Genomic DNA, 22,728 nt, shown 5'->3' on the forward strand with positions numbered 1-22,728 from the left:
CCTTCCCTCTTGCTATCTTTTTGAACATAACTTTTAATACCCTTGCTTCTAAGAACTAGTTCTATTCTGATCAGTGATTGATTTTCCTCCTAAATATGGGTTTTCTTTTCCTGATATTTTACAAGCTTGGTAGTTTTTGATGCCAGGCATTGTTAACTACACCTTATTGGTTGCTGGACATTTTTGTATTCCTATAAATAATACTGAACTTTGGTCTGTTATATACTTAAATGATTTGTTAACCATTTGATCCACTTGGGATATGCTTTTAAGATTTGTTAGGTGGCACTAGACAAGTGAAGGCTTCCCCAGCGGCTCAGTAGTAAAGAATCAGCCTGCCAGTGCAGGAGACAAAAGAGAGACAAGTTCGATCCCTGTGTAGGTAAGATCCCCTAGAGGAAATAGCAATCCATTCCAGTATTCTTACCTGGGAAATCCCGTGGTACAGAGGAGCTTGGCCGGCTACAGTCCATACGATCCCAAAGAGCGGGAAACAACTGTGAACACATGCACTAGAGGAGTGAGGTGTCTAGGGCGAATGCTCTACTATTAAAGCAAAACCTGTCTGTGTACTCTAATAACAATGCCCCATGGATTAGGAAGTTTCCCAGCCAGATCGGTGAAACGAATTACTATTTCTGTGTCTAAGTGAATCCTTAAATCCCCTTCCGGGTAGTTTCCTCAGATAAAAAAATGCTCAAAATTCAGTAGAATCCTGGAGAAAATTCTACAGAACTCCAAGTTCTCTGAACAACTCTAGCCTTTCTGTTAAACTCTGAAAAGAACATTACCTGCCCTGGTCTCCCCCAAACTTGCAGCTCCTTCCTGTCAACGCAGGCAATTCGCTGGGCTCTGCTTAAGTTTTCTCTCCCTGCACTGCAGTCTGGAAAACCTTGTAAATACAGCAAGCTTTTTGAACTGATAACATTTGTTTTCTCAGTCTTCAGGGTCACTGTTACTCGTTACTGGCGCCAACTGTCTTGGAAACAGACCCAGCGTTATCCTTCAACAGCAGTAGATTTTCTTTTTTTTTTTTTTTCTTTTTCAATAAAGGAAATGTTGAAAGGTACCCCTAAAAGCCATACAGAGAAAAGTTTTCCTCTGCCGCTTAGTCAGAACTGGGCCGCGCGCCGCGGAACGAACTCAAGCCACACCTCCCCCACCTCAGCTCAGCCTACGGGTTACTGCGCAGGCGTATAACTGCGCGCTCAGCAACAACAGCGCCTGCGCCAAACAACCGTCCCGCCAAAGTGTCAATCTGGGCCCGCCAATGAAAGTACTTAATAGTCCTTGAACCCCGCCCACTGACCGGACATCCAATCGCCTGTTCCGGCGCGCAGCCTGCGGTGGATCCAAAGTAGTCCCAGGGTAGAGCTGGAGCGCAGCCCGGGGCAAGATGGGGGCTGCGGAGTCTGAAGTGGAGGCTGCAGCCCGAGAGTAAGTGTCTCCCGCCCGGGGGGTAGCGGAGCGGAGGCAGCTGGGGGTGGGCTGGGACGGCCCTTGCGCACCCCCGTGTAAAATCAGTAATGTCCCTCAACCCATTATAGCGGTTGGGGTTCGGCTCTGCCGTGAAGTGATCGTGACCCTAGACTCCCTGTCTTAGGTTGGCTCTCCAGGAGTAAGGCATATGAGAGACTGTTTGTTCCCCACTACGAACGCACACTGCCCAGAGATGTGTACGTAAAGGGCACGTACATCCCTGTCAAGCCCCCACATCTCTTCGCAGGTCGAGCATCCTAACGGGAATCTTTCCACCCCAGGAGATACCCTGGGAAGGCCGTTTAATTTCTGCCACCCTTGTCCCAACATACACTGTTCCTGTGAGTTATTTTATCTCGGTTACCACTTCCTAATGGACTGCTCCAGCTCCTAACAAGGAAGAACTCTGGAGAGCCTAGACCTAGGGATCCAGCCCTCTGTCCTTAGCTCCTCCTCCGGTATTCTGAGACCTTTCTCCAAGGCTGTGTCTGCGCGGGGCGCTGTCCCATCCCCTGTATATTTCTGTGATTTCAGAAACTGAAATGTCTATTTTCTTGCTTTGGGCTGACTTTCTCTAGCTTCAGTGAGTGGGTTACTGTCTAGCTGCGGTGTCGGGCTTCTCATTGCAGTGGCTTCTCCTTGCAGAGCACTGGCTCTAGAGCGAGGGCTTCAGGAGCTGTGGTGCCCTGGCTTAGTTGCTCCGTGGCATGCGGAATCTTATTGAACCAGGGATGGACTCTGTAACATCTGCGTTGGCAGGCGGATTCTTTACTACTGAACCACTAGGAAAGTCCCCTCAAAAGGTTTCTATTCGGTGAAACAGGCCCTATTTAAAATCACAGCTCTTTCTCCACGCTTATTATTCCCCTTGCTTTGCTTATTTTTCATTTATTATTTCACTTATTACTTCCATGTGTCTTCCATGCACACACCATTCCTGGTCTCAAGTGGCCCTTCCAGCCTGTGTGTAGCTGTTAGTCAGGACAAAACCCAGCATGAATACACATAATCACATATGTGCAATGTGCACACAAATTCACTAGAACTAGCACCTCAGGAGTCTGCAGTTTTTCCTGTTTTCTCACCCCTTCAGGGCCCTGGCCAAGGTAGCAGACATCCTGGAGCCTGTAGGTCTTCAGGAGGAGGCTGAAGTGCCTGCCCAGATCCTGGCTGAATTTGTGATGGTATGTGCAAGATGGGAGCTAGCCTTTTACCTGCCAGGGGCTGCTCCTTTATCCTCTTGTTGAGATACTGGACAGCATTAATTGTGAGCAGACTGGAAGGTAACCTTGTTGGCCTGTAGTACAAGGAGGTAAGAATGTTCCCTGTCGATACCCTCCTTCTGAACAGGACTCTCGGAAGAAAGACAAGCTCCTCTGCAGCCAGCTTCAAGTAGTAGACTTTCTGCAGAATTTCTTGGTTCAGGAAGGCACTGCCCAGGACCAGAACCCCTTGGTTTCTGAAGACACAAGCCGTGAGTGGACTCAGGGTTTGGCTAGGGGCTTCCCTGAGTGAAGAAGAAAGGGGGACATCAGTCACGTCAGCTATTTGGCTGAAGCCCCAGTGCTGCAGGCAAGTGGGCCTACCTCACTTATATACTTATTTTTGGTGACTTTCCTCAGGACAGAAGGCAATTGAAGCCAAAGAGCAATGGAAAGAGCTGAAGGCTACCTATCAAGAGCATGTGGAGGTCATCACAAATTCCCTGACCCAGGCACTGCCCAAGGTGGAGCAGGCCCAAACAAAGCAGGCACAGCTCCAGGAAGCCCTTAAACAGCTCCAGACCAAGGTGAACCAATGATGAGGGGAGAGAAGGGCAAGCAGAGAGGAAGAGGGAAAGGGTGAATATGCTAGGTTGGACCTACTGGTTATCTTTTAAATTTCAACCATAAGACTGAGGTAATCTTCCATTATATATATGTACCACATCTTCTTTATCCATTCCTCAGTATTATTCAGCCATTAATATAATGCCATTTGTAGTAACATGGATAGACTTGGAGATTATCCTACTTAAGTAAGTCAGACAAAGGCAGATATATGATAACATTTATATGTGGAATCTAAAAGAAAGATACAGATGAACTTACTGTAAAACAGAAATAAACCCATAGACTTAGAGAAAGAGCTTATGGTTACCAGAGAGGAAGAGGGCTGGGGATAGATTGGGAATTTGACTTGCACACACTGCTATATTTAAAATAGATAACCAACAAGGACCTGCTATAAGAAAAAATTAATTAAAAAAAAATGAAATGCAACAATAAAAATGCACTCCTCCTCTCCTCATTTCCTTCCTTCGCTTACCTGCAGAAGCAAATGGCCATGGAAAAACTCAGAATAGCCCAGAAGCAGTGGCAGCTGCAACAGGTAGGTCCATTTCCCTAGGAAAATATCTTCCCACCACCATGCTATTGCATGGGCCAAGTCCTCTGCCTAGAAAATTTTCATCACATTTCCTCCTATGTGGCACTGTATTATGCACTTTGATCCTAGCATCACCACTTACCACTGCATGATCTTGAACTGTCACCTTTCTTTCTCTGTTTCTGTATCTTCATGTGTGAAATGAAGAAAATAATAGCATCTACCCTATAGAGTTGTTAGGATGATTGAGTAATTGGTACAACAAGTGTTTAAAATAGTGCCTGGCACATAGAAAACTATATAAGTCTTATCATTCTTTGCACCCCTTCCCTCCAGAATGCCTTACCTTGGAACAACTCACTCTGATCCTTTTTTCTAAGCTCCTGGTCCTGCCTAAAATGAGTGGAGTCCCTCTATTCATCTGTGTATCTGAAACCCCAGCTAGGTCTAAGCTGGAGGGTTGGGAAAATGACTCCAAGACCTCAGGATCTGAGGAACCATATCTACATTCTCACTCCTGGTAGGAGAAGCATTTGCAGAATCTGGCGGAGGCTTTGTCAGAAGTGAGGGAGCGTCAGACAGGAACTCAACAGGAACTTCAACAACTATATCAGGAACTTAGAACTCTGAAGCAACAGGCAGGGCAGGCGCAGGACAAGCTGCAGAGGTGAGGCTGGGAGCATGGGCTGCAAACCCAGGGTTGTCCAGCAGAAGTTCCCTCTCTTCATGCCCACATCCTCCTTCTAGGCACCAGACCTTCCTCCAACTGCTATATACCCTGCAGGGTAAGCAGCTATTCAATGAGGCAGAGGCAGAGATACCACAGGAGCTGGATCTTCCTAAGGATAAGCCCCAGCAGGTGACCCAGCCCCAGGACCAGAACACTCAGGACACCATGGGAAGAGAGGTGGGTGTGTCCTCCAACGTGAGTGAGAGATGGAATAGTTGGGCAGGAAGACAGAGAAAAAAACTGAAAGATAGACCTTACTCACTGCCCATAGCATACCATGTTTTCCCAAGGCTGACAACCCACAGCCTGTTGGAGATGCAGGCTTACCATGGCTTCCTGGCAGACAGCAACAGACAGAAGAATCCTAGAGCAGGTCAGACTCCAACTCAGGCCGTGGTTTCCCCTGACTACAGTATGGCAGGAGGGAGGGTCTCTGGTCAATCTATCTCTGTTTCTGAGCTCCACTATTCATGGAAAGGATGGGATGTGGGAAGGAACAAGGAGTTTATTTTATGGTTGAAGTTTAGTGCTTTATCCCCATGCCCAGCCTACTCTAGACTAGTCTGGCTCTTCCTCTTCCCCAGCTCTCTCACCTCACCTTCATTGCAGGATAGACTTAAATTCTTTGAGTGCAGTTTGACTTTTGACCACATACCCAGTCAGGGCAGGCTCTGGGTTCTGTTTATTAAAAACCCTGCAACTCTCTCAGCTGCTTGTTTGTCAGCTTATCTTCACATGTTGGTGGGAAGAGCCACACTCAAAGGCCAACAACATGATAGATGCTTGGACAGGTGTGAATGGAGAGAATATAGATTGGGAAGGGACCCTGGCGTGGGGCATCAGAGGTTGCTTACCCAAAAGGATATGCCACTAATATGCTGAGCTTAATTAAGGGAGAAGGCAAATGCTTTATGCAGGTGATTAGATGTGGGAAGCTAACTTTCATTACTGATCCTAATGTTTACTGAGTCTCTGATTTGTTCCAGGCCCTAATTTGAAATGAACTGGAGCTGAAGAAATGGACTTAACTGACCAATCACTGGCCACTTAGAGCATAATGAGAATGAACAAGTGATGAAAAGGTCAATAGGATGATTTCAGGGTTTGTTACAACAGAGTAGCAAACTGAAACAGTAATAAAATAAAGACCAATAGTGAAAAAGTATAGAGCCGCCCCCCCCCCCCCCGTCACCTTCTCGCTATATTGGCCTGTGATATGTGAGTTAGTATTTCTATTTGTGCTGGTATGTTTGTGTTTCTATATTTTTGTTTGTTTCTTTCATTCTCCAATCCTCTATGTGTCTGTCACTGAATGTATGAACAGTGGGATCACTACTGTGTTTGAGGAAGTGATTATATCCCTGATTTTCTAAATCTGCAGCCTATTCTAAGATGTCCTAATGATATATTCCTGATACATTTTTTGTGTTCTACTGTTTTTTTTCCTTGATCCATCCTTTCGGATTGTCATTCGTCTTCAAATGTTCGAATACTGGAAGACTGGCTTTTGTGATTCTCTGTTGTATGTTTTGTTCTGGTTCATTGATTTGTAGTAGTATCTTGATCATTTTCTGGTTTCTGTTTTTAGGTGAAGAATATGTTTTGATTTTTTTTTTTTTTTTGGTAAACTTTTTATCAGGTAATAAACTTGTGTGTTTGGATCTTTATTTGTTTTCTCAAATAAACATTTAAAGTTATCATTTTCTTCTGGCTTTCTCATTAGTATTTTCACAATCATTCAATTTATAGAACTTTCTATTAAAATTATTTCTTTGATTCATGAGTTTCTTAAAAAAATAATTTTCAAATTTTTTATTCTATGTGAGAGGATATTATTTCTAGGTTTATTCTAATTTGATCAGAAAATGTCAAATCTATAATAAAAACTTTGAAATTTAGTGAAGGAAGCAGTTGTAGCCTTGAATGTGATTTCTTTAATGTTTCAGGTTGATTTTTTAAAAGAATGTCTGTTTTAGAACTGTCAAGTGTGATGTTTTCTGTATGTTTATTAGATTATGCTTCTTAGGTTTTTCAATTTGTATCTTCTATATACTTAATTTTTATTTTCCAAATATCATCTTCTGAGAGAGGTATGTTCAGATTTCCAAACTATAGTGGATTTGTTTATTTCTCTTATAAACATCTGGATAATTTCAACAAAGCTAATCCTTATCATTCTATCTTTATAATTTTAAATTCATAAAACTCAGTCAATTCAGTTCAATTTCTCAGTCGTGTCCCACTCTTTGCCACCCCATGAACTGCAGCACGCTAGGCCTCCCTGTCCATCACCAACTCCCAGAGTCCACCCAAACCCATGTCCATCGAGTTGGCGATGCCATCCTACCATCTCATCCTCTGTCGTCCCTTTCTCCTCCTGCTCTCAATCTTTCCCAGCATCAGAGTCTTTTCCAATGAGTCAGCTCTTTGCATCAGGTGGCCAAAGTATTGGAGTTTCAGCTTCAACATCAGTCCTTCCAGTGAACACCCAGGACTGATTTCCTTTAGGATGGACTAGTTGGACCTCCTTGCAATCCAAGGGACTTTCAAGAGTCTTCTCCAACACCACAGTTCAACAGTATCAATTCTTTGGCACTCAGCTTTCTTTGTAGTCCAACTCTCATATCCATACATGACCATTGGAAAAACCATAACCTTAGCTAGATGGACGTTTGTTGGCAGAGTAATGTCTCTGCTTTTTAATATGCTGTCTAGGTTGGTCATAACTTTCCTTCCAAGGAGTAAGTGACTTTTAATTTCATGGCTGCAATCACCATCTGCAGTGATTTTGGAGCCCAAAAAAATAAAGTCAGGCACTGTTTCCACTGTTTCCCCATCTATCTGCCATGAAGTGATGGGGCCGGATGCCATGAGCTTAGTTTTCTGAATGCTGAGTTTTAAGCCAACTTTTTCACTCTCCTCTTTCACTTTCATCTAAATTTGCTTCAAATGTTCTACCCTATTGTGAAAAGAAAACTATCTTCCCATTTTAGAATCTTTCTGTCCTTAATAAGCCCCATCCTGTCTTATAAAATTATGCAACTTCTTGCATTACAATTTTTATGTCTCCTCTTTGGGCCAAATATGTGTAAGTTTTGAAATACAAGCAATGTGAAATTAAGTCAACTAGTTTCATTATTACTGCTAGCACAGTATTTAAATGAACTTTTTGGTGCTTTTCGGAAAGACTGAGAAATTTAGTGAGTTTTGATACACTTTGCTTTTGAAAGCCCGAATAACCTAGGCATTAAGTCTGAAAGTTAGAGTCTCAGGAATCAATATCTTGAGGTCTTTTTAAATTGTCTTTTTGTGGGGACAAGGGTGTAAATTCTTATTGTTGAATTGAATTTGAGTAACTGTTGACATAGTTACAAAAAAACTTGTTAATCTTCATGGAGCTCTCCAGTGTACAAAAATTAGATTTCAGATGCCATATTCAAATGAATATCTAAAATTTAAGTTGTCAAGTGAACTTTAGCAAACACACCTATACAAGGTATGCATAATTCATTTCATCATGCATATTATAGTGATTATACCTACATGATAATTATTTAAATGTGTTGATTACTTTGTACCTAAAATTGTGTTCTGAGATAGAAAAATGAAGAAAATATAGAGATGTACTTTCAGAAGATAACAGAACTTTTAGAAATAAAAGATTATCACAAATAAACATAAAAGAAGCACTATATATATATATATATATATATATAGTCTAATGCACACATTTTTAAAGTTTGTTTAAAATATCTCATAGAGTCACCATGTTATGAAGTTACATTGTAAAAACTGGGTCTAATCTTAATAACCAATCATAAACAGCAATCTTATTAAGAAAAATACCATTTTTAACTATATATATATTAAATTTTCATCCTGTTTATAAAACTTAGTAGACAAGAAGTTATGCTTTACATGAGTATTTCAGGGAAAATACTTCTCTTTAGCGGCAGGAGCCTATCCACAGTCTCCATGTATGTAAGCCTTGGATTAACCTGGCCAGATATTCTAGAAATAGAAAAGGAGTTTGAAATAATTTATTTACTGAAGTTCAGCATTATCTGTGGTTGTTTCATTTGGTTACTACAATGATAATACAGTCTCGGGCAAGATATGCTGGTTTCTTGTTTGAACACTACTCTTGATGATGACTGAAATGCCTAACTGTTCCAGTGTGTCATTTTCAACATGAGAAAGATGGGGGAAAGAAAAGAAATGGACAGTTTGGTTGAGGATTTTAGTCATGAGATATATAACATATAACATTGGTGTGGGGGTGTGTGAACTTACATACACATATAACGCTGGCAGGGGTAATGTAGATTAGCTGGAGGAAGTGAGTGACTGGATGATGACCTCTGTTTTCAGATCTTGTCATTAACCATTTGTTCTTTGTAATTTCTCTCTGCAGGAACATGTATTCTTTGTATCCACAAATAAACATATATCAATACCTTCACATTTTAAAAGTACTTAGTAAATGTTGATTCGATCATCTTCAGAGAAGATTTTCTGAAGAGCTGCCTTTGAGTTCAATTTCAAATAAATTATCCAGAGGTAGATTTTGTCATTTATTGAATGTCAACTGTTTGCTGAATGTAAATTCTGAGAATTTAAAAAAAGAAAGATGATAAAGGATCTGAGTTTAAATTTAAAGACAGGAAGGAAAAGTCTAATTCTGACCAAAAAAATTATGTTTGTCATTGTTAAGGACTAAGAATTAAAATATTTTGAGAGCACCAAGAATTGAAATATTTTGACAACACTAAGCACAAAGTGAAGTCGCTCAGTCGTGTCTGACTCTGCGACACAGTGGACTGTAGCCTGCCAGGCTCCTCTGTCCATGGGATTTTCCAGGCAAGAATTCTGGAGTGGGTAGCCATTCCCTTCTCCAGGGGATCTTCCTGATCCAAGGATTGAACCCAGATCTCCTACACTGCAGGCAGACTTTTTGTCGTCTGAGCCACCAGGGAAGCCCTGATTAAGCAGAAGGAACATCATAAGTATAGAAAGTGAGAAACTGTCAGTTTCAAGAATACATATGGCCAAGCCAGTGCTTGGAACGTAGAATATAAGGGAAGAAATAGAAGTAGTGAGTTAACTGAACCCTTTGCCTTTATCCTGCTGGCTATAGGAAGTCAGTACCTTCACCTGGAAGCCAAGGAAACCTGTTGAAATTTTCTTAGTTAGATAAAAATTTCTCGTGTACTTTAATCTATTGCAATAGAACTCAGAAAGTAGCACCATTGGTGAGTACATTTATGAATTTAGAGCAGAATATACATTTAGAAAACAGTACAAATGCTTCCATCCTCTTGAGGTAAACATGTCTGCTCGGTTATTTCAGTCATCTCCAACTCTCTGTGACCACATGAACTGTAGCCCACCAGGCTCCTCTGTCCATGGGATTCTCCAGGCAAGAATACTGGAGTGGGTTGCCATTTCCTCCTCCAGGGAATCTTCCCAACCCAGGGATTGAACCCATGCCTCTTATGTCTCCTGCATTGGCAGGCAGGTTCTTTATGACTACTGCCACCTAGGAAGCCCTAAACATCTCTGACCATTGCTAATTATTGGGACTTGCTATAATAACAGCAACTAAAGAGCTGAAATCCACTTAACCAATTAGATGATTAAAGCAACATTGGCGTGGCAGCAGAATGGAACCTGTATTTTCAAGTGTTGCTACTTAAATATAATACAACAATCATAATTATTAGTTATTGTGTATTATACCCACTAAAATAATCACTAAAGCAGTTCAGTGATACTGGTATTCCTGGATGATGACAGCAATCCAAACAAATACATAATAACTAGAAACTAATGAACTACCTATCCCAGAGTTCAGTGCTTTTTGGTATATTAGTCACTGAAGGTTGGAAAACATTTTCAGCAATGAAACATCACTTCCTGTGCCTGAGTCATATTCTACTTATCAAGATTTTAGGTATAACAATTGAAAATAGGTGGGGGAAAAAACCTACTATAAAATATTTGTATTAACAACGCCCTAGTTTGCATCAATTAGAAAATGAATATCGTTTTTAAACAGTACCATATGACTGCTTAATAATATTAGTTTCAACAATTATGTTGAACAGTATTTAGATGTTACTGGAATATAAAGAAAAGAGCTTTCCATTAGGTGCCTTTGGCACTCAGAACAGACTGTTAATCTTTTAGAAAAGAGTAAGACAAATCTTATTTGACTGAAAAAAATTTGGTATCAGAGATTTTCTTTCTTTTCCACCCTATCTCTACCCTTATATCAGAAATTTTCAGGAACTAATTTAATAACTAAATTTAACTCTTGGTGTATGGTGGTGCTGGTGATCTTGGGAAGTGGAAATAGTTATTGAAAAAATTTTTATTCTTACAACAATGAAAAGGAAGGGCTAGCACATTCTCAGTTAATTCTAATAATTGTATATATTTTGTGTAGGAGAGAAACTAAAACTGGGATTTCATGTCCCTCAAGGCAAAATTTGTTTCATATCTAAGATGATTTTCTGGGGGGAGGTATTAACACAATGTTATTGGTATGTGATGGTAGCTTGTAATTTAGCAATCACATTGTTCAGCTCAAGCAGGTGGCACAGACTGGCAGATAGTGACGGGAATTGATTTATAAGGCTCACAGTTTCTTGAAAATGTCTTACCTGTTCTTTTTATAAAATTTTGTTTGTGTGTTTGTATGCATGTACCTAATCATATTCACATAATGTGTGCTATTTTATATTTTGACCCAAGTGGTTGATTATATATAGATTCAGAATTGTACTAACTCATAATTTTTTCTATTCTGTGCCCAATCAACAAACATTTTTGAGTACCTATGTGCCAGGTACTGCTCTGTTTCTATTATTAAAATATATTTCCATAAAGCATTGCATAAACTTAAGATGTAAGACATGTTAATTGGATAGATTTATACAGTGTAATGTGATTGTCATTGTAGTGATTTGTACTTCTATCATGTTACATAATCATTTATTTTTAGTGGTTAGAATAAGTTCTAGTCTCTTAGCAAATGTGATGATTGTAATATTAATAAAATATTGTTGTCTATATTCTTATATTCCTTATCTCTCTAGGGCTTGTTTACTGCTTGTTAAATGTCTCTACCCTTTAAACCAGGAACAGGCTACTCCTCTACCCACCACATCACCTGGAAACCACCATTCTTCTCTCTGTTTTCACCAGTTCAGCTTTTTAGATTCCACATGTAAGTGATATTGTGTAGTGTTTGGTTTTCTCGGTCTGAATTATATTGCTTTGACATAATGCCCTCAGGGTCCATTCATGTTGTTGCAAATGACAGGGTGTCCCTCTTTTTCACTGTTGAGTAATACTCCAGTGTGTGTGTGTGTGTGTGTGTGTGTGTGTGTGTATCACATCTTCTTTATCCATTCATCCACTGATGGACAGTAAGATTGTTTCCATATTTTGGCTATTATGAATGATACTGCAAAAGATGTGGGAGTGCATATATTCCTTTAATATCCTGTTTTCATGTCCTGGGAGTGTATGCCCAGAATTGATATGACTGAATCACATGGTAGATCTATTTTTAATTTTGTGAGGAACCTCCATGTTGTTTCACATATTGGCTGAACCAATTTATATTCCACCAACAGTGTATAAGTATTCACTTTTTTCCGCACCCTCATCAACTCTTGTCTTTTGCGATTACAGCCATTCTAACAGTTGTGAGGTGATATCTCATTATGATTTTAATTTGCATATTCCTGATGATTGGTGATGTTGAACATCTTTCATGTACCTGTTGGCCATATTTGGAGAAACGTCTGTTTAACTTCCCTGTCCATTTTTGGACACATAGACTTTTTCTTCTTTTAAAATTGAGTTTTTAAAATTTATTTCTGATATTAACTCATTATCGGATATGGTTTGCTGAAATTTTCTCCCATCCTATAGGTTGCCTTTTCATTTTGTTAATTTTTTGTTTGTTTGTTTTCCCAATATGGAAGCTTTTAAGTTTGATGTAGTCCCATTCATTGATTGTTGATTTTGTCGCTTGTGTATTTTTCCCCATTAGATGTTTTGGGTCTCTTGTCAAATATCAGTTAACCTTTTATGTTGGGTGCTTAATTCTGGGCTTTTTATTCTGTTCTGTTGGTCTGTGTGTATCTGTTTTTATACCAGTGGCTGATAGTTTGAAATCAAGAAAGGTGGTACCTCCAGCTTTTTTTCTTCTTCCTCAGGATTATTTTGGTTATTTAGAGTCCTTTATTGTTCTGTACAAATTTTAAAATTGTTTTCTTCTATCCCAGGGAAGTACACCATTAGAATTTATTTCTTTTTGACTTTGATTTTATATAACAATTAACATATGTAATGAAATCTGAGAAAATATTTCTCTTAATTTGATCACATGATTTCACTTTGGAATTTTGATGGGAGTATTGCATTGAATTTATAGATGGATATTTTAACAGTATTAATTCCTCTGATTCCATAAACAGTGTCTTTCCTTTCTTTCTGTTTTCTTCAGACAGCCCATTTTATATTAAAAGCAACTTATCTTCACTTCCCTATAAAGGCTCTACCCTTTTACTCCTCATCTTTTAGGTTTTGGGTTTGTTTGAGGTATAACTAGCATATCATCTCAGATGTACAGCATAAAGATTGCAAATTGATCACTACAATAAACCTGGTTAACCTCTTGTCACCATATTTAGTTACAAAAGGTTTTTCTTCTCTTTTGCTATAAGAACTTTTAAGTAAGACCTATTTTCTTAGCACCTTTAAAATATGTAGTGTATTATTAACTACATTTTGTGTTTCTGTTTATAATGTTCCAGTTTGTGTCTTCTTTCTTTTTTTGGTCATATTGAGTGGCTTTCAGGATCTTAGTTAGTGACCAGGGATTGAACCTCTGCCACTTAAGTGAAAGCGGTGAGTACTAACCACTGAACAGCAAGGGACTTCTTTCATTTTACCTCTTTTTTATGCTTAAATTGACATTGTGACATTGTACCAGGAGACAGGGAGCAAGACCATCCTCAAGAAAAAGAAATGCAAAAAAGCAACATGACTGTCTGAGGAGGCTGTACAAATAGATATTAAAAGAAGAGAAGTGAAAAGCAAAGGAGAAAAGGAAAGATATACCATTTGAATGTGGAGTTACAAAGAATAGCAAGGAGAGATAAGAAAGCCTTCCTCAATAATCAGTGCAAAGAAATAGAGGAAAACAACAGAATGGGAAAGACTAGAGATCTCTTCAAGAAAATTACAGATACCATGGGAACATTTCATGCAAAGAGGGGCTCAATAAAGGACAGAAATGGTATGGACCTAACAGAAGCAGAAGATATTAAGAGGTGGCAAGAATACACAGAACTCTACAAAAAAGATCTTCACAACCCATATAATCACGATGGTGTAATCACTCACCTAGAGCCAGACATCCTGGAATGTAAAGTCAAGTGGGCCTTAGGAAGCATCTCTATGAACAAAGCTAGTGGAGGTGATGTAATTCCAGTTGTGCTATTTTGAATCCTGAAAGATGATGCTGTGAAAGTGTTGCACTGAGTATGCCAGCAAATTTGGAAAACTCAGCGGTGACCACAGGAGTGGAAAAGGTCCATTTTCATTCCAATCCCTAAGAAAGGCAATCCCAAAGAATGCTCAAACTACCACACAATTGCACTCACCTCACACACTAGAAAAGTAACGCTCAAAATTCTCCAGGCCAGGCTTCAGCAATACGTGAACCATGAACGTCCAGATGTTCAAGCTGGTTTTAGAAAAGGCAGGGGAACCAGAGATCAAATTGCCAACATCTGCTGGATCATCGAAAAAGCAAGAAAGTTCCAGAAAAACATCTGCTTTTGCTTTATTGACTATGCCAAAGCCTTTGACTGTGTGGGTCCCAAGAAACTGTGGAAAATTCTTAAAGTGATAGAAATACCAGACCACCTGATCTGCCTCTTGAGAAACCTGTATGCAAGCCAGGAAGCAACAGTTAGGACTGGACATGGAACAACAGACTGGTTCCAAATAGAGAAAGGAGTATATCAAGGCTATATACTGTTACCCTGCTTATTTAACTTATATGCTGAGTACATCATGAGAAGTGTTGGGCTGGAGAAAGCATAAGCTGGAATCAAGATTGCTGGGAGAAATATCAATAACCTCAGATATGCAGATGATACCACCCTTATGGCAGAAAGTGAAGAACTAAAGAGCCTCTTGATGAAAGTGAAAGAGGAGAGTGAAAAAGTTGGCTTAAAGCTCAACATTCAGGAAACTAAGATCATGACTCCCGGTTCCATCACTTCATGGCAAATAGATGGAGAAACAGTGGAAACAGTGAGAGTCTTTGTTTTTCTGGGCTCCAAAAGCACTGCAGATGGTGAGTGCAGCCATAAAATTAAAAGACGCTTGCTCCTTGGTAGGAAAGTTATGACCAACCTAGACAGCATATTAAAAAGCAGAGAGATTACTTTGCCAACAAAGGTCTGTCTAGTCAAGCAATGGTTTTTCCAGTAGTCCTGTATGGATGTGAGAATTAGACTATAAAAAGAGCTGAGCACCAAAGAATTGATGCTTTTGAACTGTGGTGTTGGAGAACTCTTGAGAGTCCCTTGGACTGCACGGAGATCCAACCAGTCCTTCCTAAAGGAAATAAGTCCTGAATATTCATTGAAAGGACTGGTGTTGAAGCTGAAACTCCAATACATTGGCCACCTTATGCGAAGAGTTGACTCATTTGAAAAGACTCTGATACTAAGGAAAGACTGAAGGCAAGAGGGGAAGGGGGCAACAGAGGATGAGGTTGGATGGCATCACTGACTGGATGGACATTAGTTTGAGTGGATTCCAGGAGTTGATGATTGACAGGGAGGCCTGGCATGCTGCAGTCGATGGGATCACAAATAGTCAGACATGACTGAGCAACTGAACTGAACTGAATTGATGCTTGAATTGGTTAATTAATTATAGCAGTTATAGTTATTTCAAATATTATTTTCCTTTATAATGTACTTAACTATTTAAAACAATGTTCTAATATAAAGTTACAGTTTTCTTATTGTTTTTTTCCCCCAGTGATACCAGTGTGTTACATACTTTCATGTGTTTTCCTTTCTCTGATTAACTTCTTTTCATTCCAGCCTGAAGAACATCTTTTCAGTATGTCTTGCAAGTTAGGTTTAATGGTACTAACTTCCTTCAGCTTCTGTTTGCCTTTGAAAGCTGTTGTTTCTCCCTCATCTCTGAAAAATAACTTTGTCAGATAAAACATTCTTGACTGACAGTTTTTATCTTTCAACAACAATATATTTCACTTCACTCTCTTCTGGCCCACCTAGAGTTTCTACTAAGAAATCTGCCGATAGCCTACGGAGAGTTTCTTAGTAGGTTGCCTTGGTCACTTTGTTTTTTACCCTGCCTGCCTTTAAGATTCTTTCTTTGTCATTGATTTTTGACAGTTTCATTATGTGTCTAGGAGAAGGTCTTTTTGTGTTGAAATAATAATGTGACTCTGTTATGTTCCTGGATTTGTTATGTCCAGTTCTTTCCCCAACTTGTAGAAGCTTGAGAATTTCAATCTCTTTGGTAGAGAACTGCTTATATTCATTATTTCTATTCTAAATTCATAGAATTGCCTTTTAGGTTTTCTTGTAACTCATTGAATTTCTTCATGACAGCTATTTAGAATTCTTTATTAGATTGCAGTAGTTTGTGCCTTTGAATTTAATTGCTGGAGAATTACCATTTTCTGTTGGTTTTACCATCTTTGATATTTCATAATGTTTAGTTTTTCCTTTCACATTTGAAGTAGCAGACATCTTTGTAAATTAAGACTTCTATTGTCTTTGAATCTTATAGTTCAACAAGCTGGCTATTAGAAACCTTTTTTATCCCAGAACATGGCACTATATCGTGTTTGTGGTTTCTTTTATAGGCACTGGATCCTAAGGGTGCACCAGCGAGTGGGCACAAGGAGTCCACAGCAGAGATGAGGTGTGGACTTAGTATCTGGGGTTTTGGGAATTCCACAGGGCCAGTGGGAGAAGTGGGGAATGCCCAGAGGTTCATGGGCAGTTCTCCTTTGAAATCCAGAAGCAGACAACAAGAAACATGACACTTTGATATTCTTGTCATCTCCCTTTCCTTTTCTCCCCCACTTCTCCAGTCACAGAGGTCCTTCCTCAGAAATCCAGGTGCTACTGGAGAGAAAAATGTCCCTCCAGCCTCAGCCTGCACAGCTGATATTGACATTACTCTCCCAGTAATGAACGAAATGATTTTTGCCTTTGTGTTACCATCTCTATATCTCTAGAAACTTAATTCCCAACAACTAGGGTATAATTTAAAGGAACTGTCTTTATCAAAAGGCTTTTCAATAAAATAGTATTTTCTGTTAGACATGTTAATGTATTTAATTTCACTTCGGGAACTTAGATTATAGAGTTGTTTGTTGTTGTATTTTGTTTTTCCTAGCGACATATGTTGAGCTTAAAATAGTTTTTTTTTTTTAAATATATGTACATTACATATATTCTAAAATGTGAAGTTAGACATCATTTTCTCTTTATAAATTTAACTGACTTTGTGTTGTTTTTTTAAAGAGTCATTTATTTCAATCATGAAGACACCTGGAAGCTACAGGAAACCCATCTCATTTTGTTGTAGTACTGATTACTATCAACAGTTTGCTATTTTTTACCTGAGTATCCTGTTTATTTGTAAAGAAGCTAATTTACAGCCTGGTTCAGATTTGAATTTTGTATTAGGAGCAGAGTTTTCACTTAGTGCTGTCTTAGAATTCACAAGATGCTTGCTTCCAGGATGTGTGTCTTACTTTGACAAAAAAAAGTTTTGTAATGAACAGTATACTTGTTTTGCTCAATTTGGATTGAAGTTTATCTAATATTTCCCATATTAGTAATTATGTGAATTATGCATAATCTAAAATATAGAAAAATAGAACATCTAAAATCTAGGTATCATTGTTTTCATAGAGGTGTGTGTGTTTGGCAGAAATCTGAATAAATAATTTCCATCCTTGTAACAGATCCTCCAGAGATTTCCATGAAGTTTTATACTTTAGCTCTCAGTCCCTTGATTGCAATTTCTCTAATCCCTTGAGACCTTTTTTTAAATTAATTATTTTAATTGGAGGCTAATTACTTTACAATATTAGAGTGGTTTTTGCCATACATTGACATGAAATCAGCCGTGGATGTACATGTGTCCCCCATCCTGAACCCCCCACTCTCTTCCCTCCCCATCCCATGCCTCAGGGTCGTCCCAGTGCACCAGCCCTGAGTGCCCTGCCTCATGCATCCAACCTGGACAGGCAATCTATTTCACATATGGTAATATACATGTTTCAATGCTATCTCTCCAATCATCCCACCCTCGCCTTCTCTCAGAGTCCAAAAGTCTGTTCTTTACATTTGTGCCTTGAGACATTTTATATTAATATACAATGTCCCTTTTGCATGACTATCTCTGATGTTACTCTTGTGCTGTTGAATAAGAAACACCAAACTGCTTGTATTACTCATACTTTGTCGAGCAGTGGTTGCTTGCTTTTTTGTAGATGGTTTTTGCTGACCAGCCCATACCTAGGAATACAAAGAGAATACAGATTACTAGAAATACAGATTACTTATATAACTTGTGCTATCCTAAATATGTCTAATATGAGAATAGGCTTGTGAAAGCAACCAGAGTCTGTTTGAACATTACTTTCCCTTCATGAAATGATCTTTCAAAAATCCACTTGAACTACCTGGATTAAAAGACTGAAGACCTCAGAGAAGTGAGTTCAGTACTTTGGGTGTAATCATAACACAAACAATTCAAGTATCCTTTCATCACAAACATCTTTGAATATCTGCCAAAAGTTTTATAACTTGAGTTTAAATGAAACTTGTGCCACAATATGGTGTGCCAGATTCTAGTTGGCTTTGATCCCTCTGGGTGTAAATTATTCTATATAAACATTTAGTACTAATGGTCATTCTCAGCACCCACTGATATAACAGACATCAGCAGTCAATTCTGGCTCTTGTGTAATGTCCATAAAGGTAACGGATCATTTTTCCCCCCTACACTCCCATATTACTCCATTCAGCTACTACTAATTGTTAGACATCTGGCATATACAATAAATATTTTTGCTCAGCCTATTAAAATCTGTGAAAATCAACATACCATAAATAAACTGGGCTTTGCTGGTGGCTCAGACGGTAAAGAATCTGCCTGCAACATGGAAGACCTGGGTTCAATCCCTGGGTTGAGAAGGGAACAGCAACCCCCTCCAGTGTTCTGATCTGAAGGATTCCCTGGACAGAACCTGGCAGGCTTCAGTCCACGGGGTTTCAAATAGTCGGACATGACAGCGACTCACTCGCTCATCAGTACACTACAGAAATATGTGAAGTGGGGAGCCAACTCCATGAAGTGAAATAGATCCAGGGGATGTCTTGGAAATAGTGGAATTTGAAACAGAACTTTGTAAGAGGTATATTTTGCCAATAAATTTTAGAGTGAACTATATTCTAGGTAAATAAGCTGAGGGGAAAAAAATATATAGAATAATAATTTGTCCAGGAACAGAAAAGTGGTACTGTGGCTTAAGGGAAAACGTATGTGGATTTGTGGCTGGGACAGAATTGTGGTTAGACTGAAGAGACAGCTGGATAAGTTACAGTAAGTAATGTCTAAGAAGTTTAAATGTTAAAAACAAAAGCAAATAGCTGTTGAAACATTAATTTTTTATCTGTTCACCTTAGTATTGATTTTTTCACCTACCTGATTATCTTTTCAGTGAAAAAAGCAGATTTTTATCAGCTTACAATTTTGACAGATTAGCAGTCAGTTCTTGGGTATTGAACACCTCTGTACTGTCATGCATTAACTAATTCATTATTATGATACCACTTACAGACCAAACAACTGAGGATCAGGTGCTTTGCCCAAAGACAAAATACCAGCAGTAGCTTTGTTATTCATCCTCAGCCCTTATGCTCAAAATTGGCTTTCCTCCTGGATCAGATGGTAAAGAATCTGCCTGCAATGCAGGAGACCTGTGTTCAATCCCTGGGTCAGGAAGATCCCCTGGAAAAGGAAATGGCAACCCACTCCAGGATTCTTGCCTGAAAAATTCCATGGACAGAGGAGCCTGGTGGGCTACAGTCCATGGCATCACAAAGAATCAGACACGACTAAGTGACTAACACTTTCACTTTCCCGCTCAATGTTTCTTTCCACATGTCATAGTTGCCATACATACACACAAATTACTTTTTTAAAGTTACTGTAAGAATTCAAATATGTGAGAAAACAGTACTACTAAGCCTATAGTTTTTAAAATTTATGTGCAGTAAAATAATGAGGTATTTTTTTTTTTTTTTAATGTTGACTTCTGTCATCTCTGGAAGATTCTAATTCCCAATTTCTGGTTTAAATTTTGCATGTTTAACAAGTACCTCAGATTATGATGCAGTGAATTTAAGAACAATTTTGTGAGAAACACTATGCAGTTTTTCATTAAAACTTTAGCTTGCATTCTGTTACGGCTATTAGTGCTTAAAATCGTGAAGCAACAAACATTTCCATTTGAAAGGATTCGAGATCCAGAAAATAATATAGACTACCTGTACACTAGGAAGAGTTGAATATCTTTATATAATAATGGGAACACTAGGTTCTGTCAGAAGTTTGAAGTCAAAGAAGAGGTATAACCTGAAACAGAAAGGCATACTAAAAGGAGAGTAATAAGAGAGTGTGGGCAAACTTCTGCTTTAGTGGGTTTTGACAGAGTAATTACTGAAACTCAGACACACACACACATACCTGAAAAATAGAATTGATAAGTATATAATTTTTCCTTGTTCTCATAGAAAGTAAACTCAGGAAATAAAAATCTTTATCTATGAAGAGATAAATTGCCCAGATTACTGGTTGCTCACCCAACTCCCACAGCTAAGCTGTATTTTCTAGCCTCCTTTGGAGTTAGGTGAGGCCATGTCATTGGACTACAGCCAAGAAGATGTGAACAGAAATGATACATACTACTTCTAACCCTGGCTCACGAAATCATCCTACATACCACCATACCTCACATTCTTTTTCTCCATCTGCTGGCTGAATGGAGATGACAATGAGAATTGGGAGGAAGACAAAGACAAAATGGAGGGAGTTTGGGTCCTTATCACTTGGAAGAAAGCAAACTGAGTAAGGACAACTGTTGGGTCACTGAGGTTAAAAAAAAAAAAAAAAAACTTTACTATATGAAGCCTCTGAAACACTAAGGTACTTATATCAGAGAGCTTAAACCTGGATCCAATTCTGGTTTCTTTAGGCAGATATTTCAGTAATATTTCCCTTAACCTTTGGTAATGATAGTCAAATATTTGCTTGCCTGCAAGCTGCTTCTAGAAGGATCTTTATCTCAAGTAAATATATATATATAGGCTGCAAATAGAACTTTGGTCAAAGGGAGGGATATTAATTTCATTAAAGTCTCTATTTCCCACATCAAAGCTGAAAAAACATTACTGCCTAGGGCCTCTCACTATTCCTTCAATTTCTTTCTGTCATTCTGTGCTTAAATTCTAAGATGTGTCTGATTTGAAGAAGTGATTGCTGAACTAGAGCTAAATATATATGGTATCATAAAGTATCCCTGTGTTCTTAGGAAAACTAAATAGTATGAGTCATTTTGCCTCACATTTACAGAATGTACAAAATTTATAAACCCTCTTAACATGAATTTTAAAATTATTATTGAATTATCCCTGTATTGGTCCCTGCTATAAACATCAGACAAATGCTCAACTACAGCCTATAAGGCAGAGAAAATGCTAAGTGTTACTTCTGAGATTAAAATGTTATATTCTCGTAGCTTCTTTGGGAAATTTCTTCTGTTTACTCAGTTGCTGCATATTATCTACTGTGAGTCTATTAATTATATGCATTCATACCAATATTTGTGCTCCTTCTTTTTACTTCTCACATTACTTGCAATATGTTATCTCCTACTTACTTGTCACTTTCTTCACTCTGGCCTGAAGAGTCTATGAGAAGGTGAGTTAATCACCATCATAAATGGTTCTCAAAATTTGCTTTTAAGAAGCACTTGCAGTATCATTCAGTTCAGTTCACATCAGTCGCTCAGTTGTGTCTGACTCTTTGTGACCCCATGGACTGCAGTATGGCAGGCCTCCCTGTCCATCACCAACTCCTGGAGTTTACCCAAACCCATGTCCATTGAGTCAGTGATGCCATCCAACCATCTCATCCTCTGTCATTCCCTTCTCCCACCTTCAATCTTTCCCAGCATCAGGGTCTTTTCCAATGAGTCAGCTCTTCGTATCAAGTGGCCCAAGTATTGGAGTTTCAGCTTCAACATCAGTCCTTCCAGTGAACACTCAGGACTGATCTCCTTTAGGATGGACTAGTTGGATCTCCTTGCAGTCCAAGGGACTCTCAAGAATATTCTCCAACACCACAGTTCAAAAGCCTCAATTCTTCAACGCTCGGCTTTCTTTACAGTCCAACTCTCACATCTGTACACGACTACTGGAAAAACTATAGCCTTGACTAGACGGACTTTTATTGGCTAAGTAATGTCTCTGCTTTTTAATATGCTGTTTAAGATGGTGATAGCTTTTCTTGCAAGGAGCAAGCGTCTTTTAATTTCACGGCTGCAGTCACCATCTGCAGTGATTTTGGAGCCCCCAAAAAATAAAGTCTGCCACTGTTTCCCCATCTATTTCCCATGAAATGATGGGACTGGATGCCATGATCTTAGTTTTCTGAATGTTGAGCTTTAAGCCAACTTTTTCACTCTCCTCTTTCACTTTCATCAGGAGGCTCTTTAATTCTACTTCACTTTCTGCCATAAGGGTGGTGTCATCTGCATATCTGAGGTTATTGATATTGAGAGTCTTGAGAGTCTCTCAAGGAGACCCTTGAGAGTCCCTTGGACTGCATGCAGTATCATAATTTAGTATTATTATTTTGGATCCAAGTACACTTAAAGATCTCATGTTTCAATGCCAAGTTTTTTTTTTTTTTTTTTTTTAAGAAGGCTATAATCATTTCTTTTGATCTGCTTTCTAATTTTCAGAAGTCACATTTTATTATTTGCATGTTAACAT

At 38.8% G+C, this 22,728-nt stretch overlaps 1 protein-coding gene across 2 annotated transcripts; it reads left to right on the forward strand.

Annotated features, from left to right (window-relative positions):
• Nucleotides 1-1,335: 1,335 nt before the first annotated feature.
• ZWINT (ZW10 interacting kinetochore protein) lies at nucleotides 1,336-9,038 on the forward strand. Of its 2 annotated transcripts, none has more exons than XM_065922830.1 (8): nucleotides 1,336-1,437; nucleotides 2,573-2,663; nucleotides 2,830-2,953; nucleotides 3,102-3,268; nucleotides 3,793-3,849; nucleotides 4,371-4,513; nucleotides 4,594-4,753; nucleotides 5,563-9,038. In XM_065922830.1, exons 1-8 carry the CDS (start codon nucleotides 1,397-1,399, stop codon nucleotides 5,572-5,574), a joined length of 795 nt encoding a protein of 264 aa, XP_065778902.1. In that variant the 5' UTR covers nucleotides 1,336-1,396; the 3' UTR covers nucleotides 5,575-9,038. The 2 variants fall into 2 exon arrangements, with proteins under 2 accessions (XP_065778902.1, XP_065778903.1); XM_065922831.1 differs by lacking the exon at nucleotides 5,563-9,038 and adding an exon at nucleotides 4,867-4,944.
• Nucleotides 9,039-22,728: the final 13,690 nt, after the last annotated feature.

The sequence above is a fragment of the Muntiacus reevesi genome, chromosome 2 (assembly GCF_963930625.1).
Source record: "Muntiacus reevesi chromosome 2, mMunRee1.1, whole genome shotgun sequence".
NCBI classification, from domain to species: Eukaryota; Metazoa; Chordata; class Mammalia; order Artiodactyla; family Cervidae; genus Muntiacus; species Muntiacus reevesi.

Excerpts from the sequence above, each read along its gene's own strand:
- ZWINT (XM_065922831.1), top strand. The coding sequence starts at position 1,397 with ATGGGGGCTGCGGAGTCTGAAGTGGAGGCTGCAGCCCGAGA. Across the intron at positions 3,850-4,370 it reads AGCAGTGGCAGCTGCAACAG|GAGAAGCATTTGCAGAATCT; the intron begins GTAGGTCCATTT and ends CACTCCTGGTAG. Across the intron at positions 4,754-4,866 it reads AGGACACCATGGGAAGAGAG|GCTGACAACCCACAGCCTGT; the intron begins GTGGGTGTGTCC and ends TGTTTTCCCAAG.